Source organism: Podarcis bocagei (genome assembly GCF_964188305.1).
Source record: "Podarcis bocagei genome assembly, chromosome: 2".
Lineage (NCBI taxonomy): Eukaryota > Metazoa > Chordata > Lepidosauria > Squamata > Lacertidae > Podarcis > Podarcis bocagei.
The window spans coordinates 84,638,920-84,659,053 of record NC_138126.1 but is presented as its reverse complement, the minus strand read 5'-3'; the positions used below and the strand labels follow the sequence as shown (position 1 = coordinate 84,659,053).

Sequence of the window (20,134 nt, the reverse complement as noted above, 5' to 3'; positions counted from 1 at the left end):
AAAAACCATAATTTTCCAGTGCCTACTCTGCTTCAGTTTTCACTGAGAGAGACAAATTAATCAGATGAAGATAACCAAGAAAGAGAAGAAATACAGGTCGGGGCAGGAAATGAATAGATCATATTTGAATAAATTTAAATCAACATGGTCTGATGAAGTATACGTTTGGGTGCTGAGGGAATTAGCTGAAGAAATTGCAAAGCTATTAGCAATTATCTTTGAGGGCTCCTGGAAGTCAGGTGAAGGGAAGCTAGAGAGAAATGCAAGGGTCAGGAATTATAGATCAGTTTGTCTTATTTCTGAAAAAGGTAAAATAAATGATGAAAAGATGAAAACCAGCTTGTGAGCAAATGGAAGGGAATGGGATGGTTGTTAGTAGCCAAAATGGATTGTTAAAGTAGTCATACTAAATAAATCTATGATGAAGATCCATGAGCCCATTAAGCCACATTACTTGCAGTTGTATACTGATGAAGTCCCGTTAGCTTCAACAGTTTATGGATTGTGGCCTCTAGTTTTTCTTTCTTTCTTTCTTTTATGGGACAGCTGCTATATTGGGTGGATAGTATGTAGTCTAAACTCTTGATTTCATTTCATTAATTCTTTGTATGCAGTTATACAGTATGCTCTTTCATATAATCTAGAGGATGATGTACAATTGAAAGAAAAATGATCACTGCAGACCAGTGCTATTTTTTTTAAAAAAAAAGTGGTGCCGGAACTCACTAGGAACGCCTCCCTTGTTCTCTTATAATGGCAATGGCACCTACCTGAGAGGTGCCAGAACTCAGTTCCAGTGAGTTCCGGCTGAGAAAATGCCCTTCTTCCTACTATCTTAGAATGGATGTAGCTCTAAACTGAAAATATTCAGCATTCGCATGTATATGAAAGACGAAGAGAGCTTAAAACCTTAATCATTATAAAATAATTGTTTTCAGCCACCATGGCAAAAGTATCTTCCTCCTGAGCTGGGATACTTTCTGCATGCTGGTATGTCTGTTTCTGCCCTGGCATCTTTCTCACATTTTTTTTCCTTCTCACCATCATCAACCATGCTTCAAACACCATGGACCATGGTAAAACAGAGGTGGCTTTTGAGGCCCTGCTTAAAGAAACAATATGATAATTCTTTGGGGAAGATGTAGCTAGAGATTAGAAACTGACAGAATTATAAGTTAGTACACTCATGATACTCCTTGGAAGTAACAGTGTTTTCTGTTTTTGTGTGTGGGCACAAGACGCCATCAAGTGGATTGTTATCCTCCAATCACTCGAAGGCAGAAAAGCATCATTACTCCAAAATGATCTTTAGAGTTATCCTTCCCTTGGGGAGCCAGCCAGTTCATTTTTCCTGTCTCTCTTGAAAGGGATCTGATTTTGATGGTTGCCTGTGGCCTTCTAATTCTGGTTCTGTATATGTGTTCAAGTGCAGAGAATTTGGGTGCAGTGAGAAATGTGTGTGTGATTACAGACTTAGGGTAAAGTTACGATTTTCTCTCTTAATTCAGAACTCTCTTTGTCTGGGATTTACCCCTGCCCCTGTACATTGCTGCTGATCTTTCTCTGAGGCATCACCTTTCCCTCAGCATCTGTATATGTTAGATTCCCTTGCTAATTAATTCATAGCTGATTTTCCCTTTACTATTTAATTAATTCTTACTTTATCCCTCCCCTATTGATCAGTTCTACAACTAATCATATATACCTTGACCTGATCAACCTCTAAACTCATCCCTTTCATAATCAGTTGCCAGACTTTATACAAAATTTTCTGAGCTGCTGCTTACCACCTGTTTAAAATCCTACCTAGCTGGGTCTCAACTTACTGAACTAATTATTCAGCAACATGACAAAAACATCAAACTAAAGGGCAGTCAAGTCCTCACTCAAGACCAGAAGGACATGCTAATTAGCTTTCATGCTGGACATGGCAGACCTAGAGGAGTAGAGATATGGCATGGCAACTGGCACATGTCATTTTCTGAGTGCTAAAGGCGCAAGTGGAAGTGCAAAATGGCCTGATAGACCCTGTGGGAGTGATGGAGGGGACTAGAGCTGGACAAAACCCAAACAGCCCCGCAGTGGCGGTAGATCACACAGTCCCAAGAGAGTTTGTATGTCCTGCAGTAGCAGCAGTAGCAGGCACTGTATTGAAATCCTTGAGACCCAAGTATGCTAGAATTTCCTAGACATTTTGGGTGGGATTCAAAGTAGTGCAAGTGCCCCTGTACACTCTAAATCTGTTCTTGTGGTTCCCCCAACCCAGCAGAACAGTTTTGGGAGTAAGGGCTTTGTTGTGGATGGAGAAGGGAGAAAGGTTCCATTGTGTGAGCGGGCCCTATTCTGTGCATGCAACAATTTGGAAGGTAGAAGAAAGCCAAGTCAAGCACTAGTTCTTAATTACAAATTTCTTGTAATATCCAGCTGGAATGGGAAGAGTTTAAGAAGAGGAGCCAAAAGTGATTGGTCTCCTCAGGTGAACCAATGAAGAAACTCTGAAGTCCCATCATATCTGCTGTAGCCTGATGAAATGTGTGGGGTTAAATGGCAGTTAAAGGAGTAATGTGGTGACGCTTCTCTCAGCAGTGTGGATGGAAAGGCCTTCCAGTTCCATCTTTCCTTTTACTGATGGAAAATGCTAATATTTATTTTGGGGGGAAGCTTTACCCCACCAAGAAATGAGTTTTGTGCCCTTATGTGTCCCTTCCTGGATCCCATCCCACTCACCCACTCCTGATACTACAACTGTTCAACAGCCACACAGAATGATTCAAAGTACAGAACTTAAGGATGTGTGTTTTGGCTGCTTAGCAAACTTTCATATCAGTAATGCTGATGGGGGCTTGGCAAGGTGGCATTTCTATCTCACAGAACTACTCAGTGCAGAGTGGCAGGAGAAATTAAGGAAAAGGGGACTCCAAACCCCATCACAGGTAAAATAGCTGCTGGGATAAAATAGCTCACATTTTCAGATACAGATGCTTGTGTGGAAACAGGCAATTGTCACAAGTTCTTCAAAAGTTGCGCTCTTGTTTGGCATGTTCATTGGGGATCTTATGTTTTCCTGATCAGCACATTTAGTGGGATTGTTCAGTACTATTCTTCCCACCAAATCTGCCCCTCTCCCACTTGAACATAACAGCGCTGGTGTGAATGTATGGTACACTGGAGTCATTTGCAGAGCTGCGGGGGGGGGGGGAGTGTGTGTCTATCAATATGGATATCTTGTGTTGACAACCTGGTTTATGCTGACTTAAGCATTCAGATTGACATCTTAAATTAGGTAACAGAAAGAGAGAGAGCCTTTTCATCTCTGTTGTAGCCTTTCCATCTCTTCTCATAGGATAAAGCTTTTGTAAATTAGAGGGGTAATTATTTTGAGAGATTCCACAGAAAAACACAAAGGATTAGATGCTTAATGACTCTCAGTTACAGAAATTGCTATGTACAGGTTTGTACTGTTGGAACATCTGCAGAATTAGAACTGAATAAAAGCCACTTAGGTATCCCAATGTTTGGAATATTGTGGTTTGTTTTCAAATTAGCCCTGACTGCAACTTTGTTTTGATGATCTCTCCTTCCTTTGTTTTTCTGACTAGATTCAGCTTTTGGAATTTCTTCCAGAGCAATCAGAGTGACCTTTTTATATTTTCAGATTCCCAAAATAGCTAGCCTAAAGAACAACTGCACGTGTTTGCTCTAGTTCATTGCAGCAAGGCGGAACCTGCTGAGCACAGATCCATCAAATGGTGTCAATTCAGACTGTACATCCTGTGCACTGACCTTTTTCACAGAGTGTTTATTTTGTTTTTGTTTTTTTGTGTGTGTTTAGTTGATTGCTTGGATCCTTCCTGCTCCAACCATGGTATCTGTGTAAATGGAGAGTGTCTCTGCAGCCCAGGCTGGGGAGGCTTAAATTGTGAACTTCCACGTGCCCAGTGCCCAGACCAGTGTAGTGGGCATGGCACATACCTCTCTGACACAGGCCTCTGTAACTGTGATCCCAACTGGATGGGACCAGACTGCTCCGTTGGTAAGAAAAACATTTAATTTGTGCAATTTATTTTAGCCTTTTGAAATCTTGATAGTCAATGGTCCTTGACTACTCATTCAAGATAGTACAAATCAGTGATTCAGCTCAGTAACTCAACTGTTACAGTGACTGCTACACTTCTAAGGTAAGTTCAGAGACCTATATTGAAGCTCTCTTAATGATTCTGATGAGTCTGCTACTTCTCTCACACATGAAGGTATAGTATATGGCACATATTATTTCATTCTATTTTTTTCATTGATTAGAGTAATACAATGTAATTTTGAAATTTAGTTCTTGCCCCACCATTCTCACTTTATATTTTAAGGTAAAATGTTGATTGTCCCCTCCTCACGTATCCATATGATTCTTGGTAACTAACATGATTCCATCCTACTTACTCTCACTGCTTAAAAGGTATCTGAATGATAATGTAGCTGGCATATATTGCTGATAAATAAGGTCAAAATACAAAAGACTTACATTTCCAATTTATTTCATTTTTGGAGGCTGTATTTTGTAGCATGGTCATGAAGAGGCATCCTGGCATCTAGATGTGGCAGTTCAGGGTACATCCAACAAATTGGTGATTTAAAAATGTACTCATTTTCTTAGGTATTAATTGGGGTGAATCTTGGAGCTAGGCTGGTTTACTCAGATGTCTGTAGCATTAATTTCACTTTGAAGTGGTCTTTCTTGTTGGCTTTCTCAGCAGAATTGCAAAGGCTTGAGTAGGTCGTAGCAACCATTTGAGTTCCAAAGGTGTACCCCTTCTGCATATCTTGCCGATGATAGTGCAGATCCCTAAATCCAAGATGCTGCCAGTACCCATGACAAAGTTTGGCAATAACCGAATTCCTCTTTTTTCTCCCTCCAGAAGTGTGCTCTGTAGACTGTGGCACCCATGGTGTCTGCATTGGCGGAGCATGTCGCTGTGAAGAGGGCTGGACGGGGGTAGCCTGTGACCAACGTGTCTGCCATCCCCGCTGCACAGAGCATGGAACTTGTAAAGATGGGAAATGTGAATGCCGAGAGGGCTGGAATGGGGAGCACTGCACCATTGGTAGGCAAACGACAGCCACCGAAACAGGCACATATTGCTTTCTTTTCATAACTTGTAGAAACATAGTTACTATTGTGTATGGCAAAGGGCTGTCCCTTTATGGACTCTTATGCTTCCAATTTTTAGTGTTATTGTGGTCTTTGTTTTTTATGCTGACATTTGTATTTATGATTTGGTTGAGATGTGGGTTGTTTTATATTTTATAAATAATTAATTTTATAACTGCAGTTTTATAACTGGAGCAGTCATCAGTTTCTATTGAAAAATATTTAGATTTTAAGTTTTTATAAGCAAACAAACAGCACTAGCTTCATTTCTGAAACCCCAAGCAGGAAAATCTGTTTCAAGTCAGTACTAAGTTAAATTGTATACTGATGCAAACTAGGTTTCCACTAAATGATATACTATTTATTCTATGTGGGTATTACCTACAAGATGAGATTTTCAACTAAATTTTAGTGTGTGTGTGTGTTTCAACAAATGTCCTTCTTTTTTCACTTCCTGACCTGATGCTTCCTGCTTATTAAATATTCCATTCAAAACACATCACCACAATACCCATCAAGAGCAGGGGTCAAGTTGAGGGGGAACTGGCTTCCCGTTGTTACCGAAATAGCTCCCTAGCATTTTCATGCGTTGTTCTGTGACAGTGGTCATGGTGTTTGCCTATAGACTGACACAGCATGGGAGGGCCGAGCCAATGCTACAGCATGCTGGTATACCCTTTCCAAACAGCATGCTACTCAGCACAGCTTTGGAATCATGCCGAGTGCCATGACTAACACAATTGCATCTCCACTGTGATATGTCAGCCTGGAAAGTAATAACAAACATATATCGCTTCAGATGTTTTTGACCATTTTGAATTTTAAACCTAAGTTACTTAATTTATCCTTTCAAGATGTATGTTGTGCATGGAAAACCCAGATAGCTGCTGAGAATTTACTTATGTTGTGTACAAAAGTAATACAAGACTGAGCACATCATTATTTGTAAACCTGGAAGAAAAACCTCAAGAATGTGTGCCTGTTTTCTTTTCCCCTGAGCCATTTATTTAGATAACAAATTCTTTTCAAAATGTCCAGGAGAATTAAAAACAAGCAGTTATTCAATATATTTTTTTAATGTTTCTTTGGTGGGTGAATGAAACATTTTTAAAAAGGACAAATTATAATTGAAATTATGATGGCAACTGGAGACTCTAAAAGGACAGCCCTATTACCAGTGACTTGTTTTTGTTTTAAACCAAAGTTATTTGGATGTGTTTGTCAGAATTTTATTTTATTTTTGTTAAGTGTCTTTTTTTTAAGTCTCTTTGGGTAGCTAAACCTTTTGGGACACACACTTAAATTAGAAAGAGAAATGACCTTTAAAATAAATATATATCCTGCACATATTTAAAGGTGATGCTAGCATACTGCTATAGCATACTTCTAACACAGTTTATAAACATTAAATCGATATTCCCAAGCAGATGCAGGCTGGTTTTCTGTTTTTGTTTTGGCCTTATGCATTTCTACAGCAACAGCAGCAGCATCTCTTCAAATGTGGTTCATTTATGGGGTAAATTTCAAGACTAATTTCGGTTTATATGAATGTTGTGTTTAATCAATAATTGTTCCAAAAAGGTTTACCTTATTCCACTAACTTTGTGTTAACGTCTTTATTCTTAAAAACGTCTTCATGTATTTTTGTAACCTAAGTGTCTTACAGAGCAGTCCTATGCATATCTACTCAGAAGTAAGTCCGAATTAATTCAGTGAGACTTACCCTCAGGTAAGTGTGTATAGGACTGCAATCTTAGTTTGATGTTACTGTGCACCCAACAAGATGAATGTATTTAGATTGCTCGGATATGATTTGTTCTAGATAACACTTTACGCCTACTGGTTAATAGTTCCAACTATAAAGGCTAAACTATGAAGAAAACATTTTACCTTGCTTTTCACAAGTGAGAGGAAAAAACAACCACGTTTGAAGTACTGTCAATGTGCACTGTCACAGTCTTTCCTGCAAATAATTTCCAAAGCATTGTCTACAGATTTGAACTTTGTTTTTCCAGTGTAAAATATTGACGCATAAGCACTCCTCTCAAACTTTGTAGGACTTAGGAGTCGTATAAAAACTGTAGCCTTATTATTGGTGAATAGAAAATATACTGAGAATGATGTTGCCTTATTATGCTTTAGGATTGGAGCTTACAGAATCTTAAAACGTTTACAAAATTAACTTGAACGTTTATCCTTGGGTTTCTATTTTTTTCTATAACAAGTGAATCTCTGCATCTTCATTTTTTCTTTTTACTTCAGTCCTGCCAGGAGCTTCATGTACAGTGGTACCTCGCAAGACGAATGCCTCGCAAGACAAAAAACTCGCTAGACGAAAGGGTTTTTTGTTTTTTGAGCTGCTTCGCAAGACGGTTTTCCCTATGGGCTTGCTTCGCAAGACGGAAACGTCTTGCAAGTTTGTTTCCTTTTTCTTAACACCGTTAATACAGTTGCGACTTGACTTCGAGGAGCAACTCATAGAACGCGGTGTGGTAGCCTTTTTTGAGGTTTTTAAAGACTTTGGTGATTTTTGAAGCTTTTCCAAAACTTTCCCGACACCGTGCTTCGCAAGACGAAAAAAATCGCAAGACGACAAAACTCGCGGAACGAATTAATTTCGTCCTGCGAGGCACCACTGTACATAGAAGTAAACTTCCCCATAATTTTTCCAAGCTGATGAAGAAATGTGATTCCACATCCTGCCCCCCCTCCCCAAATCACCCTCTTCCATATTTCCAAAACTTTCCTTGACAGTGGTGGTGCTAACACTGGGCTTCACAGCAAGGAGGACCTTGAGGAATGCTGTCCTAGGTTCCCTCAGGGAATGTAGTTTCCTTGGGGGGTCCTGGTGTCCAGAATGCAGCTGCAGAAGTGTTCTCAATAAAATTAAAGCCCCAGCCCCTACTGTCCCCAGTGTTATTACACCAACTGCAAGATTAATTCTAGTGTAAAGGGTAGGAGATGTAAATGCACATAGTCTGCTGCTTCTGAGGTGGTACTAAGCTCAGTACAAGCAACGGAGAGGGTTTGGGCTTGGCTCATAATGGGCTGAGAATTCTGAAATACAGGATTTTATTTTTGACACAAACTCTCACCTATTCTAGACGTGGATGCTCACTACAGGTAAAAACAGTACTGTAGAACTACTGTAGAACACGCAGTGCAGTAATAATAATATATATGTTGAAAATGATGCGTTTTCAATCTTAAGAGGTTAAGTGACTATATCTAACTGGAAAAGTGGTAATGCAAAAACCTTATGCACCATTTTAAAAATGTGCTCATGCCACTGATCTTCACTTAAACAGCCACAGTAGGTGGTGGCCTTATGTCAATGAAGTAGATCCCAGAGATTTTTCTATATGGCATATTGCAACCACTATCCCATTCCTGCACCTGCTAACTTACAGAGAAAAACAGCTCCCTGCAGTGATAATGAAGGTCTGTGGTGTACTTATGAAGTGATTTACAATCATCGGATAAGGTTATAATGAAACCATAGAACAGAAATTACAACTGAGCAACAACAAAAAGAAATATGCCAACGCAAAGTGAATTCTTGAACATACTACATGCTAAAATTTTACCATGAGAGTTTGGGGTTTTTTGTTTTTGTTCTGTGGTTTGTGTGATGATTTCCATGTGAAAACCAGAGGTTGCTTTTTTGCTTAGATCATCCACTGCCCAGTTGTTATATATACAGAGCCCCATTAAATGTATTGTTGCTTTGTTAACCTCCACTGGGCCTAGATTTCAATCATAAATATGCTGCCACATTGGACATCTCATGTGAATGGCATTTATTTTCACATGGCAAGAATGATTGTGCAGGAGTGCAGGTAAACATATCCCATAGATCTTACAGAGGAGCAAATTTGTCTCGCAGTGGTACTTCAGTGTTGAAGCTGATCATCACATCTGATGATGGTATTGAATTTTTTCAAGGAGGCCGGTGACATTGTGCCCCAGAAGTGATGAGGGCATCCCTCAGCAACACATTTCTATGAACAGGGAAAAAGGGCCACCTAAAGGTTCATGACTAAGAATAGCCCTTAAGTCTGGTATCTTGCTGAGGTGTGGGAGCTATTGGCTTGCAAATTATTGCGCCTTAAATTTGGAACTCAGTAAACCCAGATTAATAAGTTCCATGCAATGTGATAGCTATGATGAAAAAATAGTTTTGCTGGATCCAAATAAAAAATTAAACAATGAGAGAACACATAGGTTTGTAAATGTGTTTTGCAAACCTGTGGGTTGTGGTTCGAGGACCCGACCCCCGCGAAGTAAAATGAAGACACAGGGACACGTGATATAAGGTTAATGGGCTAGAAAAGGCCACAACTTTATTGATTACAGCAATGAAAAGGTATTGGCTTAGACATTGGATCGCAAAACAAGTGGGTTTATTCACCAGGGGTTCATCACCTGTTGATGCTAATCCAACTATAGGCTCACCCCTGATGTCACCGCGGGTCGTGCCATGGCCTCCCGCCAAGCAGGCTTCGGACGGAATACACGACCGCAGATTCCTTTACCGGAATACCCCTATAAATTGAAGGCATAGGCGATGGCCACACCTAGCACTTCGACACACCACAACACATTATTCCAATGCCTAACCTACCCTAATAAGTTCCATGCAATGTGATAGCTATGATGAAAAAATAGTTTTGCTGGATCCAAATAAAAAATTAAACAATGAGAGAACACATAGGTTTGTAAATGTGTTTTGCAAACCTGTGGGTTACTGTTGACCCCTAATACCATTTTTGGTGATATTAAGGAAAATGGGTGATTTGCCTACTATAAAATAAACAAAATATTAGGGTGGGGTGGATGTTTTACCTTCTATGTTTCTTTCCCACATGAAATAAACAGTACAGATTCTGAGCTAAACATCTATAGACATGACAAGTAACTAATTACTTTAAATAGCATTTGTTTGAGTCAGTGTGACCCTTAGCACATGTATGTGCATTACGTAAAGAATCATAAAGCTAAAAACATTGATTTTTGTCACTAAAAAAATGAAGGGCTGATTAAACACCCATGGTTGAGGACTCTTGGAATACAGAGTTGTAGAATACTTTACATAGAAGTCTTGTTAATGTTTTTCAGGGCTGCTGCGGTGTGTTTGATCCCACTTTTCAATGAAGAGTTAAACTGAGCTTTACTCACATGTATAATATTTTTTAAAACAGCACACACTCAAATACATGTAATATTTGGTATTCTATTTTATTCAACCGGATATTTCTGTGGCAAAAGCCCATGTAAAAGTGCTTTCATTTTGGACCCTATTCCTTGGAATGACAAAACAATAATATTGTACATTAGATTGTGACTATTGGTATTCACCACTAATCTTACTGTGTAGAGCAGTAGATATTGTTTTGATAAGATCACCTTAAAACATTTGCCCTTTTAGGCATCATACAAACATTCTGCTTTTTCCAGGCCCAGGGAGCAGAAGGGGTGGAGAGTATTAGGGAAGGGGGAAAGAGTTGCAGTCGATCAAGAATATTGCTTGCATTTCATCTACTGTTATAGCTAAGTCAGTAATCAACAAATCTATGCCCAGTAGAACATTGTGTTGCCTTCCAGCACTGCTGGATAGTTTTGTCCCATTAGAATACTCTTTGTGTCAAAGATTTATTTTTTTTCTTACTGATTTCCTTAAAGTAATTACAATAATAGCTTTAAAAAAGCAGAAACAATTTCCGCAAGAGATGGGATAAAATTTGAAGATAACAAAGAGGGGAATGTGCTACCTCTGACAAAAGCAAGCAATTCTGAAAAAGTGCTGGGGAGGAGAGGGTGTCATATTCCTGTAGTTATTTCTAGCCCTTTCACTCCAATCTATAAGAAAGTGAGAAAAAGGACATGACTAGATAAAGAATACAAATGCCGCCACCTGCTTAATCAACAAAGTTTCTACAATAGAGATTTAAATGTCTTCATCCAATGTGATCAATACTGCATCTTCTTTTGTGCGAGAGAACATATGACATTTGCCTAAATCTATGTTGAAACAAAATTATAATGAAATAATACCATAATTGCCAAGCAGTCTTCCCAGGCACACCTGAGTTTAGTAAAAGAAACTGTGGCTTTGCCAGCCAGGTAGTCCGAGGTCGCCGGGGCCAGGGTGCAGGAAACAACAATAATGGTGTTACAGTGTCTTAGGATCAAAATGACCACAATTTTCTTGTTCGCTAGTGCAGCAATCGTCTGCCTCTCCCCCCGCTCTGGCCTCCATGCGTGGAAAGGCTGTTGATGCTGTGGTGATCCCATTGGTTGGTAACTGCGCACTAATAGGTCTTAGTAGCACATTCCTGTGCAAGTTTACTCAGAAATAATTCATGTTGTGTTGAATAGAACTTACTCTCAAATAAATATGTCTAGGATTACAGCCTAAGTATCAATAATTTAGTGGAATTTTAAAGTGTGCTTCATTTTTTGTAGCTTGCATCTACTTGGGTGACAATTTTGTTCTATCTGCTGGTAGGGTAAAAACATAATTAATTATATTCAGGCTTTATTGAGAATCAACAGTTGCTTGTTGTATGATCTTCTAGGAACAGATAAAACACAATTTCAATAGGAATATCAGTTATCTGTCACTTAACTTCGCGCCTTTAGTCATGACTAGAAAATGCCACACAATGTTGCCATTTTTCGCCTTTCCATTTATTTATGTGCAAAACATACAACCTTATTCCTTCTCTAGGCCACTTTAAAAGGCAATCAGTGTACTTCTCAGCTGTGTTCCTCTCAACTGTGTCATGCAGGACTTCAAAGAGCTGCATCCTGCAGATATTTGTAAATAACTTCCTGACTTAAATAAGAATATTTCTTTCCTGTGTCTACATGGGCTATATTGATTTTTCTATCAATTCTCGAACTTTTATGAAGCCCCAGAAAGAAAAGAAAAATGAAATAGGATTGATCAAGCTGCTGATCTAACTGCTAAAAGGAAAGAGCTGAGTTTGCTGTCCTGAAGTGTATTTACTGCACTAGCCAACTGTTAATGTTCCAACAATGTGTTTTCTATGTTATTTTATACCCTGTAGTGTCAAGCACCAGTTTCCGTGAGTGAAGGTATTACACGGTATTGCTGGAGACAAAATAACAGAGATATTTTAACTGTAGAGTTAAACTCTGGTGGTAGTTGGGCGCTCACTATTGGAAGTCAAATAAAAAGTAGGGAGCTTCTTAAAAAGAAGGAAATCTCAGAGCCACACATGAAAATGATTTGCAGAATTGGTCTGCACATTATTATTTTATAATAATGCATCATAGCCATCATACTTTTAATTCTTGAATTAAAAATCCAGAATATTCAGCTAACTATTGAGACTGAAATCATGTCTTTCCAAACACCAGCTGCATATTGAAGTTGTATGTATATAGAAATTTGCAAATGATCTGGGTGATATTCTCTTGTAGAGCTCAGATGAAGCACACTCACTGAGGTCAGTGGAACTACTTGTAAGTAAACTTGCAAAGTTCAATCTTTATCTTTTTTTAAAATAAAAGTAAGCAAAAAAATCTTTGTTTAATAATAATAATAATAATATTTATTTAATTGTTATTATTTATTTATTTATTTATACCCCACCCATCTGGCTGGGTTTCCTCACCCACTCTGGGCTGCTTCCAACAAAAGATTAAAAATACATTAAAACATCAGTCATTAAAAACTTCCCTAAACAGGGCTGCCTTCAGATGTCTTCTAAATGTCAGGTAGTTGTTTGTTTATTTATTTGACATTTGATGGGCTAGACAGTGGCATTATTTCCACAGGCATCATGTATGGTTTTATGGAGATGCCTTAGAGTTGTAAACACAAATTCTCCACCAACTTTATCCTCATCAAGACCTAGCATGAAGGTGAAGGGCTGATCCTGGTATTGGCACTATCTCAGTATAATTCAATCATTTCTGCTACTAGTTGAATATATTTGAAAAAACATTCTCCTATGACTTATCACTCTTTACACCAAAAATGTAACTGAGCCTCTCAGGTTCTTTATGTACATACCTGAGTGTTACTAATGTGGGATAAGAAGCGAAAGACACATTTTACAATTTGATTTACATTGTAGTCTGATATATTAATAGGAATCGTAGGATGAAAATAAATAATGCCCTTGTAAGAGTCTTACTACATGCGACACTGACCATGCCATTTGGCCTTGAGTGCAGATGTAGTATGGAGGGTAGGCAGAACTGCATTGATGCAATTCATGGGGTGAATTCCATCTAATATCGTTTATCATTTAAAGCCAAATCGCACAATGTGTGATCTAGGCTGTCCCCAGCAATTTAGCAATGATTCCAATAATCACTCTGGCTGAAAAATGTATTGTGCAGTTGCAAAAATTCCTGCCAGATTACAGCAACTGTTGCATGTGTAGACTGACTGATTTACAGCATTCTCCCTATAATAGGTTGCTCCAGATGCAGGACATGCAGCTGGTTTTTCATGATGTGAACTACTCAGTGGCAGCTGATGTGCAAGAGACCGTCTGTACTTGTCCTCCCCACCCCACCCCCACAGCAGCTTGGATGAGGTTTTATGTGATCCCAGTGTTTAATTTGTAATGGCAATTGTCATGTCACATGTTTTTCTTTCATCAAGGCTATTTTTTCCCCTTTGGGTTTTCAAATAAGCAAACGAGCAAGTTGTTTCTTTTCATTCCTGTTTCAATCCTATCCTATAAGACTCATAGCATTCTAAATCGTATAAGATTTTCATAGTACTCTGAGAAACTATGTAAATCAAAAGGCACTAGGTTTGCTGTATTGGTAACAGGGAACCATAATTTTGAAAAACTGCCATTCAAGATGCAGGTTTATTGCTTTTCTCCTAATCCCATTATATCTTTATTCTATATTGATGCATTAGCAGTCCAGTGCAGAGTAGCTCAATCAACTTACAAAGAACAAGGCATGTTATTTATGCACAGCAAAGAAGGACAGCATGTAGGCATTTTCAGGTAGTTATTCTGCATCAAATTACAGGAGTTAATAGAGGTATTTTTTCATATAATTAAACATTGATTCATTTCTTAATACAAAAATTTGAAATATACAAGCACTGGTAACTTTAGAATATGTGTTCAATTTTATATGAGTTCTAAGTCAAAACCACAAAGAAGGTGATTATGTTTTCTTTAGGTATATGTTAAATAACAAAGCTGTTAGTGAATAATATATGTAGCTAGAATTTCAGCTGCGTACATTTTAATTTTCTCCAAAAGGTCCACCAAATATCTTGAACATGGTCCCAATTCACCATACTACTGAAAACGATAACACCATTAGCATGATAGTAATAGGTCCATTCCAAAGTGCTATTAATACTTTTTTTAATATGTGAAGGATATTGGAATACAGGCAGCCCCCTGTTTAAGTGTGTTCAATATGTGGACCCGGAAGTGACTGAGAAACAGCATAAAGATGTCACTGAAATGTCACTAAAAGGGTAGAGCAGGTGTCTGCAGTCTTTTTCAATGGGTTTCAGTTATACACGACCAACGCGCACTGTGCCTTGGGACATAACCCCTTCGTAAATGGCGGGCTGCCTGTATATATAATTAATTAAAAGTATAGAAATTATAGTCTCATATTTTATCCAGAAAGCTGCATTAAAGTGGGGAGGGAGAGAAAATAAGTATCTTACTAGTTTAGTAATAACATTTTACTTAATTCTCTTTCTTTACAAGCTGGTGATTTATTGATCACAAAAGTGGTTCAGCATCAAAATACTGATCTCAAATGGCTTGGAATCTCCCACAAGGAGAGAAATGATGTTATTTTTGCAAATTCAGTTTGTGCAAATACAAAAGGAGTAACTGCCATTGATGATTGTAATTCTCATAAAACCAAAGAAACGTCAGTACAGATGAGAGAACACTCTTTTGTTTTTACCACTGGGAATGGTGGAAAGTGGAAAGTGGTTCTTTCAGCATGCTGCCATCAACTTTTCAGCACATTGTGAATATAAACTAAGCCGACGTCTTTTGCTTTTCCCTTTAATGAAGCAGGGCAGAATGTGTGTTTTTGCTCTTGCAGACCTATTCCCTCTGTGAGCCAATAAAGAAATTAGCATCATAGCACAAAGCTTTATGGCAGCAGCTTGCTTATCATTAAAGTTAGAAAGCAGGGTTTAATTTTCTTTTTTAAAAAAATCTGCATTCCTTTGATTTTAAAGTATCATAGCACTTTTACTGGGGGTTTTTTGCATGCCACGTCAAAGTTTATTTCATGATAATTATTTGTTCCTTTTTAAAATAAAAAATAAAGCACAATATGAGACAGCATTAGGGTTACAGCATTTGATAAGCTGTACTTCCTGCTTATCTATTTTCAAAGTCTTACAGGACTGCTTATCATATGTGGTCAGGCAGCAGTGCAGGACAGGAACTCCCCATCCCCTTGGCTCCAATGAGGGACATGGCCAGGGGTCTTCCCAGGCTGGCACAACCCTGTTTGGTCTTCATCCCAGCCAGTTGGGATTGTAGCCTGCCCTCAAATTGCCAATCGTGGGCAAGCTGCAGTACTGGCTCCGCCCTGGGGCCGGACTGGACCAAGCTCACAGGCTTCACTCCAGTCCACTCCTGGGCACTTTCCACCTCTTCATCAGCTCCTCATCTGTTTTCAAAGTCTTACAGTAACAGTTCACAGGTAGCATAACAGTAACAAGTATTGTGTTTTCTGAATGTAATTTCCAAGATGCAGCATTGATTTCTGACTGAACCTCTTGTTTTGCTTTGTTTATATTTGTGTTTTAGAAAGTTAGTAGGTACAGGGAAAACAAACGGAATTTGTCATTGGTTTCTTTGTTCTGATAGGAATTGATAATAAAAGCAAGGAAAAGAAAAGAAGTGTGCAAATGGTTAGACCCATTGATTCCTTAACTGGCATCATAGAAACAAAATTGTATTTTACTATTGTTTCTCTAGAATCGTTATTAATTGATTCTTTATTGGAATACCAATCCCCACATTTCTGATTATGGCCTGCTCCATAGAGAGCATGTTCTGAGAAACTGATGGAAAAAATAAAATAAAAGTGTGAAATACATCAATTACAGTGGGAAAATACAGAGTGGGTTGGCATTGGATCAAGGGCATCTATAGTTTAACTAAAATGGCAGTAGTAACTGTGTGTTTTTTAAAAAAAGAATTATGAAGCAGTATATACTGAAGCACTTTAAATCTCAGAGAAACAAGGAGCAAAGGCCAGCATGCTGGTGTAAGGTATTTTTGTGCAATCTGGCTGCTGCTGTTGTTATTGTGTGTTTCCTAGATTAATTCTTTACATATTATTACATACACGTTTTTAATGCAATAAATGCAGAAATGTGAAGGGAAGGGAGATCCAGATCTTTTTTCTGCAGATACTTGCTGTTGCATTTCCCCACCATTTCTTTCCTGTTCTGTTCTGTGTACTATACTGTTCTTAGTGAAAGTAGCCTCTGATCTATGGGTCTAACCGTATATAATGTATAGGAGCTGTGTGTAATATTATTAGGGATGGTAGGTGTGCTTTATTGTGCAAAGGACATCAGCAACATACCTGGTTGACGACCTGCAGGAGTTAGGTGCCTGTGCACACAAGGTGCTCCACACAACCAGAAACAGCCTCATTTTCTTTTATGTGGGAGAACTGGGAAGGGGAGCAGAATGATTTGTGATTGCATTCCATATGAGCATTAGATATCCCTTGTGCATATTGGGTTGGAATGGTGCAGTTAGAGAAAACACAGCTTTCAGATAACTGATTAAGAGCAAACTGTTTGATAAATTATAAGGAGAAAAATACTTTAAATGTGTTAAGTATATGTCATTCCTGGATTTGTACACTGACCAGAAAGAGACTCTTGGGTCATTACACAGTTGCATAAAATCCTGATTAAGAAGGATTTTCACAACAGACCATAACCACTTTAAGAAAGCTGTTAAGAAAATCTGCTAATTAAGCATCCAGTTAAAAGTGCATCCAAATATGTGTTTACATGCTATATAAATTCTTTTCCACTGATGAATGTACTTTATATTTCCCATTTTCCATTGCAATGCCTCATGGTAAAATTCAGGGTGAAATTCTACCACAGGGTCTAGAACAGGGTTGGCTAACCTGTGCCCCTCTATATGTTGTTTGTTTGTTAAACCATGCATCAACGTTTAGATTATGATACATATCCAAAAAACACAAGGAATACTAAAAGCAGCAAATAATTCAGCAGGAAACAACCAGGAGTCAGCTCAGTAATCTCCAAAGACTTGGAGGAATAAATATGTCTTCATGTGACATCTGAAGACCAATTGTATGAGGGACAATTGTATCACCACCAGGAAAAAGTCCCCACAACTGGGACACCATATAAAAGAAAAGTCTGCTCTGAGTCCCCACTGAATGAACTTTTATAGACAAGACCACCAGCAGAAACTCCCCTAAAAATATTAAGGCACAGGCTGACAGATCATGGGAGAGACACAACTTCAAGTTCTTGTCTTATACACTGGAGTCAGCACCTTGAGTTGGGCCTGGAGTAAATGGGCACACAAGTGCAGTGCTCTGATGCAATTCAGTCTCAGAGCAATACTCTTCAGTCTACCAGCAAAGTCCTTTTTCAGGGTTCATCTGTGGCACTAAAACCATTAATGTAACCTTACCTAATCATAAATTAAGGTAATCTCATCCCTCATATACCCAATTGGTCTCTGTGTTCTGCAGGGGAGAGCATCCTGCAAATACCATCTTATCAGGAGCTTCATTCCTCACAGTTTCAAAATGGGGCTTTTAGTGTGGTGACACCTAGCCTTTGTGACTTGCTATATACAGTGGTACGTCGGGTTAAGAACTTAATTCATTCTGGAGGTCTGTTCTTATCCTGAAACTGTTCTTAACCTGAGGCACCACTTTAGCTAATGGGGCCTCCCGCTGCTGCTGCGCCGCCTCTGCATGATTTATGTTCTCACCCTGAAGCAAAGTTCTTAACCCGAGGTACTATTTCTGGGTTAGCGGAGTCTGTAACCTGAAGCGTCTGTAACCTGAAGCGTCTGTAACCCAAGGTACCACTGTATCAGGGTGGCGCTGTGGTCTAAACCACTGAGCCTCTTGGGCTTGCCAATCAGAAGGTTGGTGGTTCGAATCCCTGCAATGGGGTGAGCTGTTGCTCGTTCCCAGCTCCTGCCAACCCAGCAGTCCAAAGCACATCAAAGTGCAAGTAGATAAATAGGTACCTCTCTGGCGGGAAGGTAAATGGTGTTTCCGTGTGCTGCTCTGGTTCGCCAGAAGCGGCTTAGTCATGCTGCCCACATGACCCGGAAAAACTGTCTGCAGACAAACATCGTCTCCCTTGGCCCGTAAAGCAAGATGCGCGCCGCAATCCCAGAGTCGTCCACGACAGTCAGGGATACCTTTACCTTTACCTTTACCTTTATATATCAGGCGGGCATCATTTCTATTATCTTTTTGGCCTCTGCTGAACATGAAAACAAGCCTTTCAACAAGCCTTCTAAGTGGATATTTTTATCCCAGCCAGTATCTATACTTGGTTTGTAATTGTTTTAACTGTTACTCTTTTTGGCAACTGTTATATAATATTGCTTTGATCCACTTCATAGGAAGAGATTAATAAATGAAATGAATAATAATAATCTTAGCTTATACTACTTGCTGGTCTTCCTGCATTCCATTACATCTGAAGCGCCTTTCATTTTGGTGGTTAGTTTGGCATTATTCCAAACATACTTCCCAACTCTTTTATTCCTGTTCAAGTAACAAGTTGTTGTTCACTATGGATCCAAGAAAGCAAAATGTATTAATTATTTTAAAGGGAGTATTTTTAGGTTGATCTGAGATGGTTGCATGACAATTTATCCCATGGCTGTGCTTGTCTTAAGGAAACTAAGAAGATGAATAAAGGAGGCAACAGGTTTTCTACTTTGCTTTGTTCATGAGCTATGAGCACAGCAACAACCATTCCCTAATAGAGATATGCCACACTTTGGACAAGCAATACTACATTACTGATCATCTAATGTGGTGTGGGGAAAAAATGAGTTTTTACAAATAGTAGTCCAAGTCAGTGTGCAAATAGGAGTTTGTACAATGAAGGAGCCCAAATGTAGTAGTCAGTAGAATGTACATGCTACACATAGTCCCTGCATATAGTATAGATTGAAGAAAGGGATTAGGAGGGCTTTACAAAAGCTGTTCACACTAAGGATGAGCTTCACAATAAACATTTTACCTGTGACCTTCTGGTATTGGAACCATTTTTCAAGATATCAGCAGTGCAGAAATGTTGGAAATTGTATTTCAAAGTTTTTTCAAAATATGTAGATCCATTATCACTTTTTGTCACAGTTTTGTCACAGCTTTGCCCCCCACTGTCCTGGAGCATATCTATGTCTCTCTCTGTCATACTTTAGCTGTAGGATTCCTCACCGATGGATGACCTGGAGGCCCCATACCTTAGCGTAGCTCAGGAAGAGTCAGGAGTCTTAGTCCAAGGAGCCTGGGGATCATCCTGGGTGTAGTTCCAGCAGCTCCAGCTTGAAAGTCTCAGAACCAGGCTGAAGGAACTGTTGGAACAATATCTTTCTACTAGCTCTGTATGGCAGTCGCAACTAATTTACCTGAACTGCTGCCTCTTGACCATGCCCCTGCCTGAACTGATAGATATCTGCCATAACCCCTGGACTGGTTTTGGGGTCTTACAGCAGAGCCTTTCCATCTGGGACTTTGCCTGAAATGGAGCGCTTTCCCATATACAAACAATTCCTTCTTTGGGAATTGTGTGACTAGGATAGCTGTTGTATTTGTCTATCAGGACCCATGTATCTCAGTACATTTTTTCTGGTACTGTGTGTATAATGGGTTGGGGGAGGAATTTTGAAATGTCATTGTTAAGTAGCTTGGATCTGGGAAAAGGTAATACCTTGCCTTAGTTTCTGCAAATACACAAGTGTA

At 39.0% G+C, this 20,134-nt stretch overlaps 1 protein-coding gene across 19 annotated transcripts in view; it reads left to right on the top strand.

Moving 5' to 3' along the window:
* TENM2 (teneurin transmembrane protein 2) overlaps positions 1-20,134 on the top strand; it is a 745,234-nt gene that overhangs the window by 640,751 nt on the left and 84,349 nt on the right. For 15 of the 19 annotated variants that reach the window (XM_081184705.1, XM_081184722.1, XM_081184721.1 and 12 more), the window contains 2 exons: positions 3,833-4,033; positions 4,911-5,123. In XM_081184705.1, coding sequence (XP_081040831.1) covers positions 3,833-4,033; positions 4,911-5,123 — 414 coding nt within the window. The remainder of the gene's footprint in view (positions 1-3,832; positions 4,034-4,910; positions 5,124-20,134) is intronic. The other 4 variants (XM_081184719.1, XM_081184720.1, XM_081184717.1 and 1 more) reach the window with 1 other exon arrangement.